Source organism: Thalia democratica, chromosome 9, assembly GCF_965202585.1.
Source record: "Thalia democratica chromosome 9, ktThaDemo2.hap1.1, whole genome shotgun sequence".
Taxonomy (NCBI): Eukaryota; Metazoa; Chordata; class Thaliacea; order Salpida; family Salpidae; genus Thalia; species Thalia democratica.
In genome coordinates, this window is record NC_139173.1 from 21,728,772 (window position 1) to 21,756,276 (window position 27,505).

Genomic DNA, 27,505 nt, shown 5'->3' on the forward strand with positions numbered 1-27,505 from the left:
ATTAAAGTTTACAAAATTAAATATTTTACTAAGCAAAAATATCCAAAAAAGTAAATAGTTTTTAAATAATAGTATCTAACATTATACACAATTAAAGTATATGTTAAACTCTACGTTAAAAGTTAAAATTTTGATCTGAAATATTTTTAAATTTATCATTAATTTTAGCAAATAGTTTAACCTTTATATGACTTTTTTTAATTAAATAAATAAGTTTTAAGTTTTAAAAAGTACTATCAACTTATTGACTGCACTATTCAAAAAAAAAAGCAAAAAAAAGCAGTATCCAATAAAAACGATTTTTTTTTTCTTTAACTAAATAATAAGTATAATATATATATATATATCTTTTTAATTGAAATTATCAGTTTATACAAATTTGAATAAATATCTAAATGTAGGAGTTTAACTAAACCAAGATAATAATGTAAACAATGACAAAAAAGCACTTAAAATACTCAATTTATTTTTTTGACAAAATAAGAATTACTAAATAAAGTTAAAAACAAAAATAATCATAAAATAAGTGAACCTACTACTAGTTTCAAACTTTATTAGTAATTTTAGCTTATGATTCAAATATTTAAATATTTTTTTTTCTGGCAAAAATATATATAGAACTTGATAATTTTATTAACACAGATAAAATGTAGACTATCAAATTATTTTTTTTACTAATACACTAAAAAACTACAAACAGAAAAAAAATAACACACTCAGACTTATTAATACGATATCAAAGAAAGAATAAAAGTGTATACATACAGCATTATTTTATCTATAAGAAAATAAAATTTCACAGAAATATAAAAACATAACTATAAATGCCAATAACATATATATTTGACATAGCAAAAAGGTAGGATAGCTACTTCTATCAAGCTTGCTAACAAAACCTTGTGAGTTTTAAAGAAAGAGCTTATTTTTATACACCAACTTAATCAACGGTGTCTTAAGTTATTTTAACTACTATCATGGAGAACTTGAAAGATTACTTTTTTATCCTTTCATAACTTTTATATTCACATAATTTAAATTATAATAATATTAACCTTTAAATAACGCACAGCTTAAACTATATCATAAACTATATAAGCTAAAATATAAAAAATAATAGTGCATTTTTTTATAGCTAAGCGAATCAAATAACTTATAATTTTTCATAAAAGTTTTTTGAAAATGTAATTATTTAAGTAAAAATACAGTCAAAAGTCTTTTTTTTTTATAAGAGCCTAATAGCTTTTTTTTTTTTTAATGTTCAACACAGAATAAGCATTTAAATCAGCAAGGTAAAGATATCAAGCAAAAGAAACATTTATTGGAATTATTCAGTAATGTTTTGTTTAATTTGAAGAAGTAACAATTGTTTATTTTCATGGAATTGCTTTAAAAAATCAAACCACAATCAATCAAAAGTTAGGTTTTATGTAAAATGTTGTAATCTGTACAGAATGAGTTTAAACTACTAACAATAATAACTGATTTAAGTATTTTTTAGATATAATCTGAATGACCTTTGTACAACATTTAATGTTTGTATAAGTTAGCACTAAGTATGTTTATGTTAGCAGCCATAGTATTTATAATTTTTTTAATTCAATTTAAAGTAAAAGAGTAATATATTTTAGTAAACAAACATTTATCAAACGTTGATAACTTTTTAATATAGAATATAATCAAGTTGCCTCAAAAACATTAGTTAAGTTAAAAACCAAATATATTATATAGATATCTAAAATACTTGTTGTATATTTAATTTTTTGATTTTTAACTTTTTTGAACCAATAGTAGCTCTTAATGTAAAGACTTAAAATATATACTACTACCAAAAATTCAATTGTAATATATTTAGCTTTATGATTCAAATATTTATATTTCTATTCATAACAAATATTTACAATAAAGTTAGGTACATTTCTTTCTCAAAACAAGTCATTAAAGTTTACACTCAGACGTTTCTTTACTCTTAACCATTTATTAATACTTTGATAAGCATCGAAAACGTTTAGTCATATACGGCTATTGCAGTAAAAATTTATATATTAGATAAAACGAAAATACAAAAAAAGCTTACACTGTTATGCTTAACGAAGTTAGAAAAGCACTCAGAGTAAAGTACTGGTTTACTGCAATAAGGTCTAATCAATCACAAGTTTGTTTATAATTTTTACTAGAAAACGTTTTTGTGGCTAGTAGAATTGGTTTCGAACTTAAACGTAATTAAAAGTTCTAAGATTAAGTACTTTCCATGTGATATTATATAGTATATACAGGTAAAGCTAAATTTTCAATCACTAAAATTTATTAACAATTTTGTATTATCTTACAATAAAAGTTGAAGTTATTACAATTTACGTTTGTAAGTTTCATACTTATGTAATTATTTATTTAAATTTCAGAAACTGGTATTTTTTCAACTTAAAGAAAAACATTACTATCGTAAACAAACTGCGCAATCCTTTTAATTTACTTTTTTATGAAATTAGTTACTGTTTTGTCTATGTCCTTTTTTGTAAGTAAATAAATTGTGTTTAACAAAAAAGTTTTGCTCAATTTTCATTGATTTAGCACCGTTTTTACTTAAAACTAGAAAACTTAAGTTGTTTTGCACCTTTAAATCCAAAAATGAGTTTCAGGCTGACATTTCTGCTTTGTTGGCTTAATCAAGGTTTACCATTTTAACAGTCTAGACATTTAAATATAGTTAATTTTTATCTGCAGGACAGAATTAAATCTTTCGGAGAAAAGATCGGTAGCCTTTTATAAGTCAAGGGCCAATATAACTAGAAAAATCCTCCCGTGGGCTGCAGTTGTTTGAAATATTTGTAGTGATCAAAACAATTTAAAACCTAAAGCTTGATAAAATAACCAATAGTACAGCACTAATAATTAGTTATCATGAAATTAAGAAACTAGTTGCAAGTTTTTGCTGGAATTTTGTTTTTGTTTTACAGTAATATGACTTTAGCTAAAGATAAATCGCAGACCGCAGATTATAGACCGCTGATCTATAACTATTCTATACTAACAGTAGGAATATTATAGTTTTAAGTACCTCAAATCTTCCCTTGGTTGAGTGTTGTTCTTCGTGAATTTTTTGTCTTTATCAAAATCGTTTTAAATAAAAAAGTTTTCTTTATTTAACAAAAAAATCTACAAATTTATAAGTATTCGTTATATTTCTTAAAGTACTTTCAAATTCTTCTTCAGTAGGCAATTAGAACTGATTAATTCAAAATTTTCTTGGATATAAAAGTTTTAAAAAAATGCGAAGAGTTCTATGTCAGCCAGACAATCACGTCCTTTTCGCAAAGATGGTGCTCTCACAGACACATCTGGAAGATAACAATCACAGATGATGTTATTGAAGGAGCAGCACTTAAAATACATTACGCCAAAAAACACAAAACATCAAAAAAAGATTTAAAAGAGGCTATTTCAATTATCTTTGTAGACACCACTAAAAATTATTCAGACTCAGATTTTTTAGAAAGTAAATGGATCAATAAACTCGAAGCAAAAATAAATATAAACAAAACTATATTACCACTTTACAGATAATTGACTAGGTTACTAGTATTTAACATGTTTTAATGTTTATAAAGTTTTTTGATTATACATTTCTAAATATCTTAACAAGTTAAGGTAATACGCACTACTACTTTTATCGACTTATTTATTATGATTATTTACTCTATTTATTTTCGATTTTTTAACTTCAACCAACAATAAGCTCGATTACTATTTTTATTACTATTTTTATTTTATTTTTACATTTTAAAGTATTATAAAACATTAAATCAAACATATCAAAGTTTAACAATTTAAATTCATTTATTCCTATGTCTTTGATTTGATTTTATTTCATATTTTTTTTTTTTCATTTAGTTTTTGCGAGTTTAAACTAGAGATACTAATAAGATTTACTATTCGAAAAACTTTTCAAAGACAGGCATTTTAAAACAAAGTTTACTTTAAAACTTGATTTATAGTTACGTCATAATATCCTTTTTTTAAACTTTTATATGCAAGAAAATTTTGAATTAATCAGTTCTAATTGCCTACTGAAGAATAATTTGAACGTACTTTAGGCAATATAACGAATACTAATAAATTTGTAGATTTTTTTGTTAAATTTTCTATACTAAAAATAACTTAAAAAAATTATTGTTATATATTAGAACACCTGTTACTAGAATATTTTAAGCGATAATCGAATTTTTTCAAAGAACTTGTAAAACTTGCTTCACAAAACTTTTAGTAAATCTTGAATACTTTGTTTTTAAACGAGCTTTTTAAACTTACACAAAATCAGATTAAATGATTAAAATGACGTGTTAAAGTTTATTTGTAGATGAAAAATTAACTGCTTGAGAATTCTTTACTTGGAATAATTTTAAAATAAAAAAACAATTTAACGAAATTTAAAAAAACTATTAAACATGAAGCTGCAAAATACTGGATTTCTTGTTATTTATATTAGGATAAGTTTCAACAATGAATGCACAACAAGACAGATGAGATAACTAAATCACATGTTTATTTAGTACTTATGCACAAACTTTTAAAAGGTTTAGAAGTTCTACATCCATAGAAAAGTATGCATTCGTTAATGCATGTAAGTACTTAGGCTTAAAGAAATAACACTATAAAATAGGTTACATAAATATTTACAAATTTACAACTTGATAAAACTATTAAATGCCAGTTTTTAAAGCTTTAAAAAAAAATTTTACGTAAAAATAATATATCATTGCTTAAAATTTCATGAAAGTTTCAAAAGAAAAAAGCTCCATAAATTCTATTAACAAACATTTACAAATTCTTTAACAAAGATACTATGAACTCATTTTATGCTCAATTAGTCAAAGTCTGCAATGTGTTTAATTACTTAATTTAAGCCTGCAATACCTTAATTAATTTGCAGCTAATTTTATGCAACTGACCTACATTTAATTTATGATCCAGAATGTGCTCTTGATTTTTATAATAAAAAAATTTAGATTAATAAAAGTAAATAAAAATAAATTATACAGTAATCTTCCTTTATTCTACCAACATATGTTTCTGTGTGTCAACGAATCAACACACTTCAACTGGGTTGTTATTAGGAAAGATAAGATAAGATTAATAGGATTAATGAGTTATCTTTCCTATTAACAACCCAGTTGAAGTGTGTTGATTCGTTGACACACAGAAACATATGTTGGTAGAATAAAGGAAGATTACTGTATAATTTGCTTTTATTTATATTCCAGTGAAGTTACTTTACTAGGATCTTTTATTAGCAAACAATTAAAACTATATTTTGAACAGTGATTAATAAAAGTAGAAATATATGATAGTTGTTGCTAAAACATTTTTCTCAAACAGTTGTTTTTAAACTAATTTTTTTTTTTCTTGTTTTACTTATTATAGTAAAGTTACTAAAATGTATTTCTATAATCTATGTACATGTTTTTCTTCTTTAGTTATACTAACTTGCTAATTATTAAGTATTTCAAATTTTATAGACTATCAAACGTTAAACTTTCGTGATGTTAAGAAAAAAAGAATATTATAATAAGTTTTATTAACAAAAAATAAGGTAATCTAGTTTAAAAAAGAGGTTTATTTAGGTTTTTAAGTATTTTACGAAGTAGCCTGCTTTAGAATTGTTTAAAAATTTTCAATTCTTACCTCAATCTTTGTTAAGGAACTTCAAGTTTGTATTTTAATAGAACTTCAACACTTACTAAAAAAATGCACTCTTTAGTTGATTTTCTCTAGTGCATACTAAATATTCAAGTAAACATTTTTAACAACAAAAGTTTATACTATAATGATTTATTTTAACTTAGTAGTACTTAGGTTTTAAGAACCTCTTAAGAAACAGTAAAAACCAGTTGCTATAGTTGAAAATTTAATTGCTTGCAGTTTTAAGTACTTTTTTTAGTCATCAAAATTAGCGTGCTGAATAATTTAGTTTTATGCACACTAATGTACACAAGTGCACACTTTGGAAAAAACTGATCAAATTCTAAGGTTCCTATCAAAAAGAATATTAAGAAAAGAACTAACATAAAACAATTTTGTATGTTCATAACAATTTATATTTTTTAATAAAAGAATTGTATTACTTTTGTAACGTTTTACAAAAATTAATATTCATTAAAAATTTTTCATAAGTTGTATTTACTATTTTTCAATTGTGCTTGAAATTAGTACGAGAAAATTTATTGATAAAATCAATGCATTAAAGCTTGAAACTAAAACAAGTTTAGACTTACGTAACAAACAGTTTTTAACAGTGTAAAAATTTGAAAAAGTATTAGAAAGTAAAGTTTGAAAGTATTGGCAAATAAAAACCCACGTAATACATAAAAATAACTAAATTAATTCCAATTAGATTTAATTTTAAATTCAAAAATTGTCTTCTTAAATAGTTAAAAAACCACACTTAATGCCTAAAATAATTTTAAAGTATATATAATTTTAGGGCTTAAAAACGTAATTAGATTAATGTTTCAAACAAAACACATTGTAAAACGTGTTGTTGAATAATGTAAAAAAATAAAACTTAATAGATTTTTTTGATATTTATTCTTAAACTTAGTAAATACATTTGAAAAATAGTTTGTAAATTTATCTAAATGCACAAATAGATCTTTAAAACAAAACATTATATTTTATTAACGGATTTTAAAGATTATGCTTTAATTGTATATAAGCAATCATTGTTATGCTGAAATGAAGTAAAAATTTAAAAATTATTATACACTAGTAAAGTTTTGTCAGTGCCTCTAAAAACACAAATGTTTTACATAAGGAATTGATGTTGCAATAAGATAGGCTCGTTTTCTAAATTGCTAATATACATGTTACACTATTGAATTTTTTGGACTAAAGATATTTTTATAACAAACACTTTATAAGCATTATACAAGATAGGTATTTCCTAATAAAATTTTACAAAAAAAAACACGTTTTGCTTTTTAATTATGAGTACTACTCAAGAGTTTCAATAGACCAATTTTCGGTTTTTAAAATGATGTTTAAAACTTTGTAATTAACGCATTTATTACCGATTAACACTAAATTATAAAATTTATAGAACAAGATTTATGTTTTACCTACGTGTAGTTCTAAGCTTTTTTCGTAATTTTTAAAGGGGAAATGTGTCAAATATGCTTGGAGAGTCGTAAGTTTTAAATTAATAATTACTTTCACACAGATCGTTGTTTTCGCTCTAGCCTTTTTAAATAAAGCTGAAAACGTAATGTTTGAAATACAGCAAAAAATATATAAATAACTTAACATGAAAATTAGATAAATTTAATTGTAAGATTTTAAAGTAGTTTCACTGATAAATGTTTCTATATATGTACATATGAATGAAGTTTATAATTTTATTAATATCAAACATGATAAATTACTTCATGTTAAAATGTTGTTTTCTAAACTACTTTGAAAGATATACTTCTAAATTAAAGGTAAAAGTAGTTCTATTGATTAGTACAACACTATAAAAATTCTGTGAAATTATCTATTAGTTGGAAACAATTAGCATATGTTTTAAAAATTATAAAATTAAAGCTTAAAAACGTATAAAATATTATAATTTTATTTGTAAATAATTACTGCTTTTCCTATAATAGATAGCTAAATTAGTTGGTAGTATGTTTAATTTATGTTTAAAGGCATGTAAAAATGTATAAATAATGGTAACTATTTAAATTTTAAAATAGTTGATAATAAAAACGAAAGTTCACACTAGAATTATCATTTATTCAAAATAAACACTAGTTTTATGACAAGTATTTTATGAAAACAGTTTTTATAATTGATAAATCCTCAACTACTTGTCTAAAGGTGATAATTTTATAATGTTAACTTTATTGAAATATTAAACATACACCTACAATAAAATAATTTTATAATTACAAAGTTGAGCACAATATTTTTTTAGCGGCACATATTTGCATTATATAAATCACTGACATGTTGTCGAACAATTTTAAACGCAAAATTACCCTAATTTTATGCTTTTTTAGTCAATGACCATATTTTTTGTGGAAGTTCTGAAAAAAACCAAACAGCCTAAACTTGATTATTTAGAATTTTCTCACAATAAATGTTTATTATAAATGTTTTTGTTTTGAAACGCAAGTGATTTTTTTAACTCAGCTTCTATTTTGTATTATTTTTAAAATATAATTTTTGATAACTGACTCATATAACAATGGCTTAAAATTATTAAATTTTAAGCTTTTTTTAACTTGATAACCTAGTATTAATAATATTTTGTATTTTTTAGTGTAAATTGAACTGTTATGAGTTAAATTTTGATAAAGCTGAAATTGTGTACTTTTTTTGCTAATAATTTTTCAATACTTTAATTGTACAACAAACAAAAATCCAAAGAATTTTAATATTTTTAACAATTATATATTTAGTTTCGTACTACTCCAGAGCATAAGCTATACATACTTACTATTACTATATAACTCAAAAGACCTAACAATACTTATTTCATACTTATTGTGTAATTAATTTCCTTATTTAACTATTTTTGTAAGATCACACTAAAGCATCAAAGCCCGAAAATTTTACTCAAATGGTTTACAGTCAACTTTGAGTTCGTTATAATTTGTTATATTAAAATATTCAGATAAAGAATTACAATGGTTACGTAATGTTTAAAAGTATGTAATACACAATATAAGTTTTGTTATGACAAACGTTTGTTCTTTTTTTTTAATTGTCCGTGAAGCTTAGAAGAAACTAAACGTGATTGATAAAATATAATGAGTTTTTAAGCCCATTTTCACTGAGGATTAGTTTAAGTTAGAAATTGCATCATTATTTCAATATATTGCAGAAAGTTTAGCATGTATTAAGCAATTAAGGTTAAAAATTAAAATTCTAAAGTATCTTTTTAAAAATAGCGAAAAAATTCTTAAATGAAGTCAAACTTAAAAAATATATGTTTATCTGCAAAGGAAAAAAATAATATATAGAATTAATGCTTAAAAAACCTAATAATAAAAGATGATACAGAAAAACTTAAAGAAGCATTAAAAAAAGCTTAGACCGAAAACAACTTGTCTGTAATAGAAGAACTAATTGAAATATTCAACATTTTTGATTTAACTATTTAAAACAGTTTATTAAAAACTTTCAAAGGCAATTAAAGATTCTAGAGCAACTTCTTACAGATCCTCTTAGCTTGCAATTCAATGCAAAGTTTAAAATTATTTTTTATTCATTATTTTAGTTTAATAAAACAGAAGCATATCTCTACTCTAAAAAAGAAAGATTATCTACTTGTAAAATATCATGGGAGTATTTTTTTGTAAAACATAGTTTTGTCAAGAAGGGCACAGAAAATTGTTATTCATCTCATATAGTTCATTATCTATATTGTTGTTAGTATATTTCCATTAAACTGTTATTTTTATAAAGAGAACTATAATTTTTCTCAAATATATCTTATTATTTGTTTAAATTTATGTTTAAGTTTTTTGCAGTATGTTTTAGTAATTGCTTTAGTTATAAAATATCTTAGTATTCAAGCATGTAATCAGCTTAAGAAATTATTTAAACATTTTAAATTAGTTATAATATAATAATATACTACTTAAGTATAGCTGTTAAATAGTACACTAAAATGTTTTTTGTGTTTTACTAAAACTTTGAGGTTGTTGCCTAGTAACCTCAACATGCAAACAGCAAAAATAAAACGTGTTAACAATGAACCATATAAATACTAAGTAGTTTAAAACCTGCTTAACGTTGGTAGTTTAACAGATTAAATTCAAAATAAATTGATTTTGTATGTTTTTTGGTTCATAATTCGTTTGTATTACTTCCAGCTTAAATGCACAAAAACCATATGGTATGTTTTTTTTATTTGTTTTTAAACAAGTACAACTTATTTTGTAGATTTATCTACAGTTTAACAATGGATTAATTTTTGTAACATCTTTGTAATCTTTTCATTCATTTGTTTTCTTTATCTGTTGTTTGTTCTCTTTATTTTCGAAAAAACAAAAACTATTTTAAGCTGTAACTTAAGTATATAAGCTTTACAAAAGTAACTGAGTTTAAAAATGCTTAATTCTAAAATTTGTGAAATACCAATTGAGTAAATACGTCAAACTTTAACAGTTAAAGTAAGTTGTAATCAGCGCTCTGCTATTTTCTATTATTTTCATAGTGATAACTTCTATAAAAAAAAAACTTTTAAATTTAATTTTAATTAAGGATATTTTAGACATTGTAACAAATCTTAATTTACAAAAGACTTCCGAAAGTGTATATAAGCAAAATAAGTTATCGAGTACTTACTATGTTTTTAGAAACTTGTAACAATTGTAAATTAGTTTAAATTAATAATGTTAAACTTCTAAATGTATAAGATTTTGAGACATAGAATTAAAATTAACTACAAAGACTAGTTTGATGATTAAGTTTGGTTCTCAAAAGAAAATTTAATTAAAGTTTTTTAGTAAAATAGAAGTATTGTGCGTAAATTTTAACATAAAACTTAAATTTTTAATTGAAACTATATTAGATCGGGCTCAAAAAAAACTTGTGGTAAAAGTTTTTTAATTTCATTGCTTGCAAGTGTTGGTTTTAACAAAAAAACTGCTATTTTATTCTGTATCATATTTCATATATTAACAGTTTTTTTTAAGTTTTGGTCAATAGTGCTCGACAAGTTAAATTAGAACTAAATATTTATTTAGTTATATAATAAACATTAGGCTTATACAGTTGATACATATATGAGATATTTCTACTCGTATAATCTTCAGTAAAGCTTTAGTTTATTAAACATTTTTTGAGTAAATTTGAAATTTAAATATTTTATAAGTACTATGGCGTAGTAATAATGATGGTTTTTTGTGTCATATATCATGTATTTACATTTAATATTGTAACTTGTTTTAAGTTAAACAACTCAAAGTATTCGACTTAAATGTCTTGAAGGAGATTTTTATCTTTAATTATTTTAACAGTTTATTGTTTTGTTAGTAATAAACTGTTAAAATAAATAAAGATACTTACATATACCAAAACAAAACTGTCTTTTTGTTTACGAAACAAGTATTAAGTAGTTTTACTGATTTGATTAATTTCATAAATTTCCCATTTGTATTAAAGACATTTGTTTACAATTGATTTTTAATTAAGTGTTCTTTTTTTTTTACACAATAAATAATAAACTAAAACAGTATAAAATAAATAAAAATCATGAAAGTTTTTAAGCACACTTTTTACTAACTATGACTAACAAAACTTATTTTTTTTAAGTTAAATATTTTGATATAATTTTAATTGTTTTTTAAAACGTAAATTTGTTAAGATAAAGAATAAAGACAGCACAACGATTTTCGGAGTTTTTAACAATGTGTAATTTTTTTTATTTTTTTTCTACTATAGGTATATTATAAAAGAGTTCGTTATACGTTATTATAAAATAGTTAATAAAAAAAGTATTATTGTTTTCTTCTTAAAAACTTTTATGATAAGTGGAATCAATGGGCAGCACAAAAAGCTAACACCCAATAAAAGATTTATTGTTTTTTTCTTAATTATTAAAAATTTTGTCATTAATGTTTTAAACAAATCTATTGTTATAAAAAAACACAAACCATTGTTTAGTATTTATATAATTTTTTTTTGAAATATAAATTATTGAAAAAAGAGCAAGCTTGCTTTTATTTTGTATAAAATAGTTATAATATTTAGAACTTTTTTATTCAACACTTTTAATTTTTTACTTTTGAATTTTATACAACTCCTGTTTCAAAATATTATGCTAATGTAACTTTTTAAAATTAAAAAACTTTTCAACAAACGTTTCTTTATAATTTTAACAAAGAAGAGGAAATTTCTTAGCTCTTTATTGCTTGATTTATTGTTATACCAGACATCACCCAAAAGGAGAATCAGTTAAAAAACTAGAAATACAGGTTTATAATACAAACTAATCATTATCCTATAAAAAAAAAAGACAATTATAACACAAAAATAATACAAAAAAGTTAGTTTTTTACTTTTTAATAATACTGATCAAAAAACTTTTAACTTGAGAATGAAAATCTTATCGATTTTTAAACTTGTCTTTCTTGACTTTTACACGGAACAGCTACTTTATAAGTTTATGCTTTGGGAAAGAGAGCTGCAATACTTTTATTTCAAAAGAGTTACTTGTTATTTCTTAATCCGGTTTTAGAATAAACGGGATGTGTTAGGGAAATACAGGTCTAAACTAAAAAACACATATTATTCCTAAATAAAACGAAACATTACATTTGAAAAATAAAAGTAATACAAACAACTTTAACAAAGTTTTTATTTTAAATCGTCCTCAGTCTTCTTCTTCTTTTTCACTTTCATGGAGAGCGGAATCAGTGAGCACAGTGCGAAGCTCAAGCCCAGGAATCCAGCCGCCACGAAGAACGCGCTGTTGTACGACCTCGTGACGTCATAGAGCGCCCCGGCCACCACCGGCCCCGTCACCATGCCGACGGCCAGCATGACGTTGACGTAGCTCCACGCGTAGAAGCCGACGTAGCTGCCGAAGAACTGCATGGTGGCGGCGAAGATCAGAGAGTTCAGCAGGCCGATCACCAGGCCGACGACGCAAGAGTAGACGTACACCGTGGCGAGGTTCTTGCCGAGGGGAGTCACCGCCGCCATGACGCAGCCAATCAGCGAGCAGAACGAGTAGGCGTACGCCATGCTGAAGGGGAGCTTGTCGGCTACTAGTGCGGTGACGATTCTTCCGATCAACTCACTCACCCCGTAGACGGTGAGTGGCCACGCGGTGTCGCTCTTCTTGACGCCCAATTCAACTTGCTGGTACTCGACGAGGAAGATGAGGGGGAAGAGGAAGGCGACCGACCACGATAAGGTGGCCAGCATCCACAGCCAGAAAGTTGGGTTCGAAAACATCCGGGTGTCAATTGCTTTGCGCGGAAAAATTGTGCTTTTAATCTTGCGCATGGCAATTGTTACGCGGCTGGCAATTGTGGCCTTTGACGAGTTTTCCTTATCGAGTTGGCGGCTTTCGCTCGTGCTCGCGTCGTTGTTGTCAATAATTGGTTTTAGATGGTTCTCGGAAAGTTTGTTTTCTTTAACTTGCGCGTTGTCGTTTTCAATCAAAGGCTTTTCCACCGAAGATTGTTTTCCATCTTCCCACTCAACTTCAGCTTCAACTTCGACTTTGGACGACATTTTTATATCCGGTAGCATAAGGGCGCAGGTCAGGTTTGTGACAAACACGATCGCTCCGAATATCCTCCACAGGTTCCTCCACCCCACTCTCATCGCGACCCACGACGCCAGCGGGTTCATCGCCAGCACCCCAGCCGAAACCCCGAACGAGGCGAACACCGAGCCGAACGCCAGGTGATTCCCCTCCAAAAAGTCCCCGATCAGGTTCATGTAGGTGTTGTACAGAAAGTTGCACGCCACCCCGTAGCCGAAGCTGTAGGTGAAGAACAATAAGTAGGCGCTGTTGACGAAAGAAGAGGCGTACAGGCTGATCAGGGCCTGAAAAACCCCCCAAATCAAGACCTTCTTCGGCCCGTACAAAGCGTAGAGCGCCGTGCTGACCGGGCAAGTCCCCACGGTGAAACCGAAGGCAAGAGAGCCGATCCAGCTGGAGACCAGGGACGTCGTGTTGAACTCGTTCTCGATGCTGCCCACTACGACGCCGTAGCTGGCAAGCGTTCCCGCGTAGGGGGTTATCGAGCAAAAAGCCCCCGTTACGAGAAGCCATTCCTTCCGACTCAGCGAGATTGAGCTCGTTTTCGAGTTGGTTTCTTCGGAGCTCATTTTTATTGAACTTTTGTAAAGTTACAATTTTTTTTGAATCAAATCAAACTAGTTTGTATCTTTTTATGACGTCGTTTTAGATAAATTTTTTGGCAATTTTTTTTTTAATAAAATATTGAGCTAGGATTCATAAGAAGCGTTGTGAAAACGATTGATTGAAAAGCACAAATAAAAAAACTGATTGGAATTTATATTTTAATTCGTCAATATATTATTTATAGATATGTATATCAAAGTAAATCTTTATTTCGGGTTTTGTTTAGGCTGTTATGATTCATTGCAAATAACTTCAAATTTCGAATTATTTACTAATAAAACCAAACAAGCTTAGTTCAAAAAAGTGTAAAACCTAATTAAGAAGTCGAAGGAAAAACCACACTAAATAGAATTCTAACAATAAATCAGTTTAAGAAATTTTTGTCTGTCTACGCTATATATATTTTTACTAAAATTGTGAAACTATCACTTTTTTATAACTGTGTGTTGTATATAAGCTGTATTTTAACTGTTTAATATGAAAAGTAAAAGAAAAAAAAATTAAAAATTTTGCTAGAAAGTTTTCCCACACTGAAACACATAATTCATTTTAATAATGGCAATGGTGTTTCATTAAAGCTTTTTATGAATACCAATTTTTTTTAGATTAAAAACAAAGCTTTTAGGAAAGTTTTTTTTTTAATTACGAATATTATTGGGCTTGTTTTAAAAGTCTATAGTCACTTCTAGTAACTAAAAATTTATACGAAAAGTTGTACGATAAATATGTAGCATTCAATGTTTTTCATATTTGATAAAAAAAACTATAAAAGTATTTGTAATCTTTTTAAAGTGTTACTTTTACGTTCCATTTTGAACTTTTGCTTAAAATATTGCTAACCATAAAAGCTTTAGAATTAAAGTTTCCAGCAAACTTTTCGATATCTCATATATAGGAAATTAATAAAATTCCGCCAAGCTCAAGTACAGGATTAAAAGCACAAAACTTAGTAAACACGGCAGCTATAGTGCTGAAACCGCCAAATTTTAATTATATGGTGCTTAAGAAAATATTTGGAATTCCATTCTGGGCAAACACAATGAAGAAAACTTTCGCCTGCAACAAGTACTTTTTGTGTTACAAAAGCCTGCTATTAATAGATTTGGGAGTTTAACTTTCGACGATTACAGCCGTGTGCTAAAACAGACGTTTCAGTAATTGTAAAATGATTGAAACACAGGGCTTGCTTGGAAAGGGTTTTCTCAATCAGGAATAATTAAGTTTTTGTCAGCAACAAAGGTTTTTTTGTTTCAGTTGCTTTGTTTGAAGAAGCTTTCCCGCTACTTTATTTTGCATTTACGTACTTTTATTTTTACATATTTCGGTAATTAAAAACTTGCAACTGTGTTAGTTTCAATTCATTTTAGTTTTTAATGGATATTTATAAGCTAGTTGTGTCTAATAATTTAATAATAACCAAAGTAACTTTGACTTTTTATGGCTTTGAAAACTAAATACTATTTTTTTTATACTTATTGTACACTCTAATTAACATTCAAAATCCTTAATTTTGTTTAGTGCTAGTAGCAATTTATTTTAAAACCGTAATAGACTTATAAGAATAGCTTTTAATGTGTTTTACTTTTAAAATTATTATCATAACTTTTTTTAAAAACATCAAAAGAATTAAAAAATATATTTTTATTACAAATAACCATATTTTGAATGAAAACTTTGTATTTAGACTGCTTAATATGACTTCTATTGACAGTTAAATTAAATTACTATTTTTTTTCGTAGTTAAGTTATGAAATTAGTTCAATACACGGAAGCTTATTTTGTATAATCTTGAAATTCGTGATATTAAACTGAAAATTTTTAAAGCATTTTATTAGTAGTTATTCTGAATGCACAAAGTTATATGCTTAAACTTTTCTAATACATGTAGTAAAATAAAGTTTAAATTTATTTGAATATCGTTGGCAAAAATTTTGTGGTATGAAAATCTTTTCACATATAAATAAAACACGTCATTATGTTAAGTTACATCATATCAACAAATATTTCTATTCATCTAAGAAAATTTCGGATGATATACGTTGCTAAAAATAGTGAAGTTACAAGCTTTCATTGTTTGTTTTCATTTTAAAAAAATTTCGAATTAAATGTTTATTGAAAAATATTTACTTCACATTTCGTGAATGCCCGCTTATCTTCGAAAATATTATTTTTTATCAAGTTCCATTTGGTTTAACTTACTTAGAAATAGTAAAAAAACAAGATTAAGACATAGGAGTTTCTATCTGACGTATGTGCAAAAAAGAGAAACAGCAAAAGAAAAAGTTTTGGGTTTCAATAAAGCAGCAGAGTTTTGCGCTAAGCACTGCAGGCCACAACCAACAACCAAGTGGTAGCAGCTATTAAGAGAAAGTTTGAGGTGAAATGAATTATATAGCATTTAGATCTGAACGATAAGGATTTAGATCTTTCATGGACCAAATTGTTTATTTTTAATGGGAAGTTAGCGTATAAAGGTCCTGATTACTTGAGTAGATAAAATTAAAGAAATGGTCGAAGTTGAACTTTTCATAGGTTTTTATGTGAATTACCTGAGTTTGAAAGTGTAAGAAGACTATAGGAAACAAAACATTATAACTTTTAGTTTTATGAAAGCATCTTAGTTATTAGTTATTGTTAATATAAGTCTATTTTTGCATTTATGGTTGTTATAGTTTTTGTTTATTTTTATAATTCAAGTTTCAAAGCCTTGAGTAGAAAACTTTATAGTTTTATACAACTTAAATTTTAAATCATATCTTAAATCGATATTTGATAGTCTGTAACTATAAAGCTAGTTTTTCGAACTAATTTATACAAACTATCAAAGTAATTACAGTAACCTTAAGTTTTAACTATTTTAAATTGGTTTTGGTTACTGGTAAACAAAGCTATACGTAAACTAGCTTTAGTCAATAGTTTAACGTTTGCCAACATAAACAACAAATATAGTCGAAAATTTATTACCAAAAACTAATCGTAAAGTAAACATTAGTGTTTAATTAAATATTGACGGCAAAAAAAAATTTTTTTTTTAATTTTTATGACTTAGTGGTGCAAATTGCATTATTATTTTACTATAAGTTACTAAAATTGCTTGAAATAAGTTTATCTGTTCAATATAGTACATTTATACTATTTCATCAGACTTAAAAAAAAAGCACAAAAATGTATGTTTTTATAAAATTCTAAAACGCGCTTTACTAGTTTTAACAGTTTTAAATAATTTCACAGAAACTTTATTTTAAACGTTAAACAAGATCAACGCCTACCAAACACTAAACAAATAACAAGTTAACGCTAAAACAAAACAAAACAAAGATGAAGCAAGCAATAAGAAGCATTTTAGTGATTATGACGTTGTTTGTGTATTGTCACGCATGGATAGACATGAGCAACCCTTTGTTTGTGATGACCAACCCGGATGAGAAGGACTACTTGGCGGTTCGTTGATCTATTAATTTATTTTCTGTTAAGACAAAAAAATTCACGCTTTTTATTTTGTAAATCGTCATATCGAAAGTGATGAATACTTTTTTTGTGCGGCAGCCAGAAACGATAGGACAAATCGGTTCGAACGAAACAAAAGATTTCTTTGTGAACTTGTAGCGAAGTTAAATGAAACTTTTTTCGTTGTAATCTTCTATAAATAAACTCGGAAAAGTGTTTGCGTACAACTGAATTATACAATTATTGCGGGTTTAAACATTCGTATACGTCTTATCACTGAATATTACTTATGTGCCTTTTTTTTAATGGTTTTTACCAATCTAAAATGTTTTAAATACTTTTCTAAATATTTCTTTATAGAAAATGTTAACTTGTCTAAGTAATCTGCAGTTTACGATTTTGAACAGTTTAAATAGTTTGCTAAACTATCATGATAAAATATACTTTTAAAGTTTATATGTCATGATAACTTATGACGCTTAAACATTTTTACATATAAATTATATAAGTTTAATTTTGATAATAAATGAGAAAATAAACTTATCTAAACCATAATTACATGCTAATTAATTACATAAAACTATAATTTGTTAAAAAAAAAATTATTATCTTTTAATGAAATAGTTTTCTTATGTAACAACCAAAAAAATTTATGAAAATATTGTTCTATATTTCGTATTTCATCTAATTAAACGTTACTATTTAAGACTTTAAAGGCTAATAATTTAAATAACTTACTAAACGCTTTATGTGATAGTTTTGTATTAAAATTCAAAATAATTTCTTTGCATTTATGGAAAACTTCAAAAGTAATTAATGCACTTACCAAGCTCATTTATTAATTAAGCAAACATGTTATCTTTGATGGGAACTAATTGCGACTGTGACGCAAATAAAAAAATTCAAAGTTCATTCTCAAAACAAAACTAATCATGTGCGTCAATTTAATAATCTCCCGAGGCTTATCTTGCATTAATCAAGTTTAAAACAGTAAATCCACTTGGTATTTCCACACTTGTTTAAAATTTTAACTTTGTTAATTAAAAAATGTTTAAGCCTCTATAGGATTGTTTCAGTTCATCACGAGACGTTTTGAGTAACAATTTGAGATAACTTTTGGTTGTGTTAGATACAAATTTTAAAATAAGCTCGAAAAATATTACGATAAGTTAATACTTTAAGATAAGTTTCCTTCGAGAATATTGTACAAACTTAAACATTATTTGTTTTATTAAAGTATTATATTATTTATGTTAGTAAAATAACTTTATAGATAAAACTTCTTAATCTACGCTAAGTGAACTTTTTTTTGAATTAACCTTTTATTGATAGATTAAATCTTTTTAAATAAAAATTTAGTCAGCTTAAACTGAACACACTTAACTTATAAAAAACTTAAAAAACTACAGGACAGCTCAGCGTGTCCGATAGACTGCACTTGTTCCGAGGACGATTTTTTGCAATGCCCCGGAAACGCGAGACCGGTGCTGGACAGCTGCGGCTGCTGCAAGGTGTGCCCGCTCCAGCAGGGCGACAGTTGCGACCCGAACGTCCACAACATGTGCGACCGCGGCCTCCACTGCGAGTACTACTCGAGAGAGTGCGTCGGTTGGTGCGGCTTCATTCACTTGTTTCAAGTTTTTCTAATAAAAGTATTGTTACTTTGGTCAAATCTAAAACTAAATTAAAGCTTGAAAATATAAAATTTATTTACTTAACTAGTCAAAATTAAAAATCAAAAAATCAATTTAAGTTATGTTTTCATAATAAAACTTTTACTGGCTCTTTCATACTATATCTAGTTGTATAACATTCTATAATTTGACCGATAATTATATTGACTAAAATTGATAACAATAGACACCAAAAGCTCAACGTCTCTTAGAATTCCAAAATAAATTCTGCAACCTGATTTTTTAATTCTTAAGGCTTTTTTGTTTAAAAAATAAAACTTTTAGTACTTCTGACACACTCTTCTGAGCTTATGTAAAATTAAACTACTTTATAAAATCTGAAAAAAAAAACAAATCTATTGACTTAAGCTCACAAATCTTAAACTAGTCAAAAAGCTAAATCGAAGAGCTTAACTTATCCGTGAATTCCGACTTCAGTTCCATCTGAAACCTGACCTCTTTTTTCAGCCCAAACCTATCGATATCTTGCTTTATAAAACCTAAGGCTGAACTGCTTTATAAAATCTTGAAAAAACCTTTTTACTAAAATTGATAGTTCTAAAACTAGCCAAAAAGCTGAACCAAAAAGCTTAATGTCCCTTAAAAACATCGAAAAAAAATTCTGATTCTGACCTCTCTTTTTCACAGCCAAAACCTACCGACCGTGCTTCATCAACGGGGAGGTGAGGCCGCACGGGTACAGCTACAAGGCGTCGTGCGACCGGGAAGTGTTCTGCTCCGACGGCCACGTCAGCCAGCGCGACCTGTGCTACCACGTGGAAAACGACCGGGAAAACATGAAGTGTGAAAACGGGGCTTCCCCAGGGTTCGTTAACTTTTTTTGATATTAAAAATTTTTTAATCATTTAATTTATTTAGTTTTATTTTACTTTTTCCTAGGGTTTCTTAAATTTGTACAAACTGTAAACTTTTTTTTGTAAATATATCTTAAAAAGATGTCGAAAACTGATAAAGTTGAATTTTTAGCTTTACCAGCCGCAGTCGTTAAATATTTAACCGTTTAAACTCATGACTAACTTTTAATGTAATGTTATTGAAAATTAAACTTTTACCAAGCGTGACAAGACTGATATGATCAGTTATTTTAACTGCTTCGTCGTGATCAAAATGCTTAACAAGGAATTTCATTACTTCATCGTTTTTGTTAATAATTTTCGTTTAAGTTATGTTAAAAGTAAAAATTTATACACATTAAAAGTTCTAACTAAAAGTAAATCATGCAGAAAGTACAAGCGCATTGGTGACTGTTGCAACACTGTTATGTGCGAGGACGATGTCAGGTTGAAGAAGGGAAAGTGGCAACGTTACGACACTTTAGCAGGTGACATATTGGTTGAACATTTAAATAAAACGAATTTAAGTATTACTCGTTAGCTGTTAAAATAGATCATTTTGTTAATGTGGTATAAACAAAACATGTTTTTTTTTTGTTTCTAAATTTATTATAATTATTCATTCTAAATTTATAAATATCTATCCAGAAAACATTATCATTCTGATCGATAAAAGTTTGTAAAACATCTGTTAAAAAACAGAAACTAAATTTTAAAAAATATTCGAACAAAGTTTTTTTCGCATCAAAACTCACTCAACTTTTCTCAATTGCCGCTCAAAAAAAAAACCCTCCGGGCTAAATATCTCAACACGCAAAACAGGCAACTCGGAAAAGCAAACCGCCAAGCTGACTCTGTTCAACAGCAAGTGCGTGGCGCAGTACACTCAGTGGAGCGACTGCTCGCAGCAGTGCGGCGTCGGCTTCAGCGAGAGGATCGACAGCAGGAACAGCAGGTGCAACCTGCGGAAGATCGTCAGGAACTGTCAGGTCCGACCCTGCGACGTGCCCACATCTTACAAGGTGAGATGTATTTTTTATGCTTTATTTTTCTAATTTATATTTTTAATGTCCGATCTAACCGCAATCTTGAGCGCCTTATCAAGTTTAAGTTTAAAAATGTTAAAAGTTCGTGAGTTTATTTTTTTTTTGGTTTTTTATCGAAGGTTTAATTGCTGCCGAGAGCATGACTAATAAGATCAGTGAAAGTGCACAGCTACCTGATCTTGATTTGAATAATTACCGTAAATTTTTACTGTTCCATCATATCTGTAAATTGTATTTTAATTTTTGTAAATTAATTTCCGTTCAAAAGGCAATGTAATCTTGTCATGACTTTTTCGACTTATTTTAAATATAATTAAATGATTAAAAACTAAGTAATACTTAATTAACATGTAAATAAATTTATTTGCTAAACTACTTACGGAAGTATCAAACAGATCAAACATAACTTCAAAGCTGTGATTAAGAGCTGTAAAGAAATTTTGTTGTTTAGTTTAAACATGAAGTTTACTTAAATAAAGTATATACCTTGCTTAATCACTTAACTAAACAAATAAAGACTGGGATCTGATCATGAAACGTTTGCTAAAAATAACAAACGAAACAAACAGTTTCAGAAACCAAATTTTTAGAAATTGTGTTTACATATAAAATTATTTACATGTTAATTGAATATTACTTAGATTTTAACCATTCAGAGGTTATTTATATAAACATTTTTATCAAAAGTTTTCACTATTTATCATCATTTATTTATAATATCTGAAGTTAAATTAAGTTCATATAAAATGCTACTGTGTACTTAACTAACCCAGTGTTTTGTATATTGTTTAAACAGATCAATTAAGATAAGGTTTGTAGAACATTTAATCCTGAAAGATTAAGTCCTGTTTCAAACATCATACTTTTTAAAATATTTACTGTTTGGCAACAAAATATATTTTTCAATTTAATTTATGCTTCAATCTTGTCTGGTATTTTCCAGACTGGAAAATTCTTATAAAAATGTTCTAAATATTTCTTCCAAAAAATTCATCTTTGACACTTACAACGGTTTAGACAGTATGTTCTACTAACCTTTATTCAAATAAAAAAACTTTAATTTAGTTTTCCTACGTGTTTTTTGTTCAATTTAGAAATAAATCATACTGTTAATGATTTTTCAAATAATTATCTTACGCATCTTAAACTTATTAGTCAGTATGTCTTAATCAATCATTATATAACGAAAATATTATAAAATTATTTTTCTCAAATGCAATAACACTTAATCTTATTATGTTTTATGCGTTTGAAAATAAACAAACTTAAAGAATACACAAACAACATAAAAGCACGATCTACTAAAATTATAAACTGTCTTTTAGTACGAGTTCAAATAAAAATTTGTTTTAAACGTTATGTACTTTTTGTTTACAACAACATATAGTTACAGTTATTTTCATACACAAAGTAACCGTTTTTTTCTACCTTAAAATTTTATTTGATAAGAAAATTAGAACAAAATCATTATTTAAAAGCTTTTTATTTTTGTGTTTATTTTAAACGTTAACTAATTTTAAAAAAGCGTTTGTTTAGAAAAAATTAATAGAAAAAACAAATAATAAGTTAAAAAAGCGAAAACTTTTATTTGATAGCAAATATAAATTACGTTTAAAACATTTTGTATTTGATAATCATGTACTTTGTAGGTATTAGACCAAATAAAAGGTAACGCTTGCGCTTAATAATTTAATCCAACATTTACTTACTTATACCCTTACTAATTTTGTCGAGGCTTCATTTCGAATAAAAAAAATTGTAAATTGTTGTTTTTTTTCAACTTCACACCTTAAGTGTTTTCGCGATCTTTCTAAATTCTAACCCTACGCAAATCGGCAACAAAATTACACCTTGCACAAGCAAATTCAATTAGCTTCCAGAGACAACGGGCATTTAAAGCTTACAAAATTGTTGCTTTGCTTTTCCGTATCAGTAATTCAACCAAAGTACATACTTAAAACTTTTATTCCCAGAAAGCCCGTATAAACCGAGAAAGCGTACGGCGTCTAGCCGCCCGACTTCCTCTCATGTTTACACCTAATTGAATGCTAGACGTGATTCATCATCCTATAATATCGTGTTGTTTTGCGAAAATTTATTTTATTTTTAAGGAGCAAGTAGTGATTTTACTGCCTTATAAAGAAAGCTCGTAAAAGTTTTATTGGGAAGTTTTTAATTATGTGTTTTTGTGTAATTACATATGTAGCTTGTTCATAACGTTTTTTTATTAATTTTAACTTTTCCCTTAAAAAGCTTAGAACAATTTATAACTTATTTTTCTTTTATTTTAATAATCAAAGCACATTCAGATGAACTTTACGTTTTTAACTATTTTGTTACAGTAAGTATAATTTATTCAAACCTTAGTTTTACTAATATTTAAATTTTTGGTAGTAAGTATTTACTAAGCAGTATTTTAAGAGTCATAAAATGTTAGATAAAATACTCTGTCTTGAAGTTTAAATTTTAAAAAACCTAGTGCTTCATACTAACGTACATTTTTGAAATTGTTTATTAGCAGATACTTAAAGAATGGTTAATTTCAGTTTTGTGTTTTGTTGACCGCCAGTAGACTTGTAATCCAAGAATGTAACCGCTTGAGCTTTAAAAATCAATTAAAACATGTTGTATATGTACAGAAATATTTGCAAGCTAAATCAAATTGGACACATTTTTGTACAGTTTGTTCTAGCCTTGCTTTTAATACTGTTAGGATAGACTGAAACAGTTATTTGAAACTAAATATTAAAATATTAAATACATATTAGTATTATTAAATTAAAAAATATAAACAACCTTTTTCTCACAAAAACAAAAGCCGTAAGCAATATCAACTAAACTATTTTTCTTTCAAAAAGCATTCAAAACAATTAACAAACTTTGCAGTTAAATATCACAAACTAGTGAAATAAACAAATACAAATTTACTGATTTAAAAATTAATTTATAAAACAATGTTTCACATAACTAACACGATTAATGAGACCTTCAGTTATAAAGTTTCTTGTTCAGATAGAAACACAACAAACAAAAAGTTCAATTAACAAACATTTCACAGAAAAAATCCTTGGAGAAGTGCAAGAAGACTTGGCGGTCGAAGGAGCCGGAGCACCTCCACCTGAACGGGTGCTCCTCCACCAAGAAGTACCGGCCCCGTCACTGCCGCTCCTGCCCCGGTTTCTGCTGCAAGCCCGACGTCACCCGCACCCGGTCCATCGAGTTCGCGTGCCCCAACGGGAGCAAGGTGCAGGAGATCTTCATGGTCGTCAGGACGTGCGTGTGTGTTCCGGGCGAGTGCGCGCCGCGGATCGACGTCGGAGTGGTCATGGGCCACGACACGTACCGGGCGAGGACGACGTAGTTTTATGACGTCATAATGGAAAAACTGTTTGTGTCGTGCGTGTTTATTCGAGGGTGTTTGAAAAGTGGTATGAAAAAGCTGAAACTTTGTCCGAACGCCGTTTGAAGCCAAATGTGTCTTTATTTAATTTAATTTATGTAAAAAAAATATCAAAGCAATGTTTTTGATTTTTCAATACAAAAACTCAGTAATAATTCTAAGCTGTGCTAAAAAATATTAAAATGTTTTAAGTTTTGTTTTATAAAAATTGCCTTGTTTTACAAGTTATGGTTTAAACTCTAAATCGCTCTATGTGACTTGAACGTTAAATAAAATCATAAAAAAATGAACACTTGTTAGAGCTTATTTCAAAATAAGGTTAAGCTATTTTTAGAATAATACGATTAAACATTAAGTTTAAGTTTTTTGACAAAGAATCATGTACTACTTTCAAGTTTTACATTTTATTTGTTTTATTTATTAGTATTCCAAAGCTGTGATAGATGTATCAGCATATAAACTTTGCTAAAAACCATATGAATTAAATTATGATAAAAACTAAGCTCAAAAAATAGTCATTAGTTAAAAATATTTTAAAACACTTTTTTAAATTTAAACATATAACCTTGACAATATTTATTAATTTGAACATGCAAGTTAATCTATTTAAGTTTTAAAAACTTTAGAAAGTTGTAAAATATAAAACGCTATAAATATAAGCTAGAAAAGAAGTTTAAGTATAAAAATATAGATAAAGTATAAATAATTGTTTCAACAAGATTTTTTGAACAAAACGAGTAGTTTTTATTGTAATAAAACAGTTCAACATGACTTTTAATGATCTATCAAAAAACAACCTGCAGCTACTAAGTATACCATGTATTTTAGATACTTACAAAGTACATATATAATAAATACACAACCATACCATACAATTTTTAATGTGTTACAGATTAAAAACGAAACTATTTAGTTTTATTGGAAATTTTTTTTTAATATACTGGTTTTAAGTACTAAAGCTAAATCGGATTATAAATGCTTTGTAAATTAAATAACCTAAGCAACACACAATTTCAATTAACACCTGCTGAGAATTAATTGGTGTTTTTTAATATAAATAAAATTTGATTTAAATCTTAAAAAAAAATTGTATTTATTTATGGTCGTAGATTTTCTGTTTTAAGTTTAAAATAAGTAATATAGCTGTTTTAATTTAATTTAAAAATTGTTACAATATCTTTGTAAAAAGTTCATAGTTATTTTAATGCATTTAGTATTAAAACTGCCATAATTGAAATAATAATTGTAAATCTAGATGTTGTAAATATTATTGGATTTTTAACATAGATCGATATACATAAAGTCTTGACAAGTTAAAGTAAAAAAAAATAAGCCTTGTAGTTACAAACTCTGCTCCGAAAAGAATTTAAAAAAATGAGTATTTCATAATTTTATTATCGAGCACTTAATATAATACAATGTAGTAAATTTTTTGAAATTTTATAGTAAATAACATAGACATTTATATAATACCATTTAAAAAAAAGCTCAATTGGGAAATTATTTAGCTTGTCTCAACAAATACACGAGGTGCTCCAAAATAACTTTAAAAAAATTTATATATACTCTTTTTAAGCACTTCAGAAAAATTATTTAATTAATAGCCTGCTAAGTGCTTTTCGAAATATACTTTCAAACTGTTAAACCGTAAAATTAATTAGGTATTAGGTAATGGGAAAGGTGTTAGACCTTAATTAGATTAAAAAATAAGCTTATTTTTCTTAAAATAGTTCTAACGTTATATAATATAAAATATAGTCTAAAATTTAGTTTATAAGTTTTGAATACATTTTTAGTATGTTTTAAGTGTTATATTGTTCTTGAACGTTTTATTTATTTTCTACGCAAAACGAACAAATATATATTTTGTCTACCGAGTATTTTTGTTCAATTTTAATAAAGCTTTACAGTTCTTGTTTTCTATTTTACGGCTCTTAATGATTACTGTTTATACTTTTTGCTGGAAACAAGACTGCTGACAATTAAAAGCTATAGTTAGCGTCTTAAAGAGTACAAACACTATATATTTAAAACAAAATGTCACTAAAATATATTAATTAAAAAATTCACTAATTTAAAAAGCTGATAATTCTTATTCTAAACATTTAAAAGTCCTTTCATGCAAAGTATCAGTTATAAGTCTTTAAGTTTGTTTTAAAATCATGGTTTTAGTAGTTTAGTTTTATTTCAACACAATAACTATCTACTAAAATCGTAACCTTAAACATTTTAAACTATTCTTGCTCACCATAGTTAATAACAAATTTATACAAATAATAACCTTGATTAGTATTATAAAATAACAGACAACTGTTTACCTGGAACACTACAATTAAATACCACAGTGCATGGTAAAATTCCAACAACAATATATGGACGGATGTTGCAAACAAAAGGAAAATAAGTGATATGCATTATAACTTATTTATGTTTTAAGTTTAAAATAAGTAATATTGTTTTTTTAATCTTAATAACATTCTAAATATCTTTATAAAAAGTTCATAGTGGTTTTAATGCATTCAGTATTAAAACTGCCATAATCGGAATAATAATTGTAATTAAAGACGTTGTAAATGTTATGAGTTTTTAGACATATATCAGTATACACCAAGTCTTGACAAGTTAAAGAAAAAATATATAAATTTTATAGTTGCAGACTTTGTTTCGAATTCTTTTTTTTTTTAATTATTTTATAAGTTTTATATCGTTTAATATTCTATAAAATTCAGAAAATTAAAAATTTAATTATTTTAATATTGCACAAATTAGGTTTAATGTATATTTTTAAATTAAAATATGTTTTTGAATGCTAATACACCTCTCTATATCTTTAGACTTTGTAAATGTATGTTCCTTGACTAATTGATAGACATTTAGTTATACCTCAGTAGATCAGAAATTTTGTTAACAATAAGAGATTAAATCAAAATTCTGAAATAAACATGACTGTGTTTAATAATGAAAGTATAATGAAATAATGAGAGTTTAAAACACAAAGAAAAAATACAGCAGTCTTGCCCTATATATTAATAAACACTTTTTTATAATTGTAAAGAAATGCTTAATTATAAATTGAACTTGCTAAGTAGAATAAAGTATAAATGTCACATATAAATAAAGATAAAAATAATTTCTACTTATTATTAAAATAGTAAAATTATTTCTACTCGTATTATTACTTTATAGAAATTCAAATCCTATTTTTTAATATATGTATA

The 27,505-nt window shown here is 26.7% G+C and overlaps 2 protein-coding genes across 2 annotated transcripts; one reads left to right on the forward strand and one right to left on the reverse strand.

Moving 5' to 3' along the window:
• Window positions 1-12,342: 12,342 nt before the first annotated feature.
• On the reverse strand, window positions 12,343-13,830 carry LOC145844911 (putative monocarboxylate transporter 5). Its single transcript, XM_082952331.1, has one exon. The coding sequence runs from the start codon at window positions 13,828-13,830 to the stop codon at window positions 12,343-12,345; it is 1,488 nt and encodes a 495-aa protein (XP_082808457.1).
• A 3,272-nt stretch (window positions 13,831-17,102) lies between these two features.
• On the forward strand, window positions 17,103-24,577 carry LOC145843761 (CCN family member 2-like). The gene is made up of 6 exons (XM_082950981.1): window positions 17,103-17,308; window positions 18,724-18,922; window positions 19,636-19,813; window positions 20,232-20,329; window positions 20,664-20,863; window positions 23,946-24,577. Exons 1-6 carry the CDS (start codon window positions 17,186-17,188, stop codon window positions 24,246-24,248), a joined length of 1,101 nt encoding a protein of 366 aa, XP_082807107.1. The 5' UTR covers window positions 17,103-17,185; the 3' UTR covers window positions 24,249-24,577.
• Window positions 24,578-27,505: the final 2,928 nt, after the last annotated feature.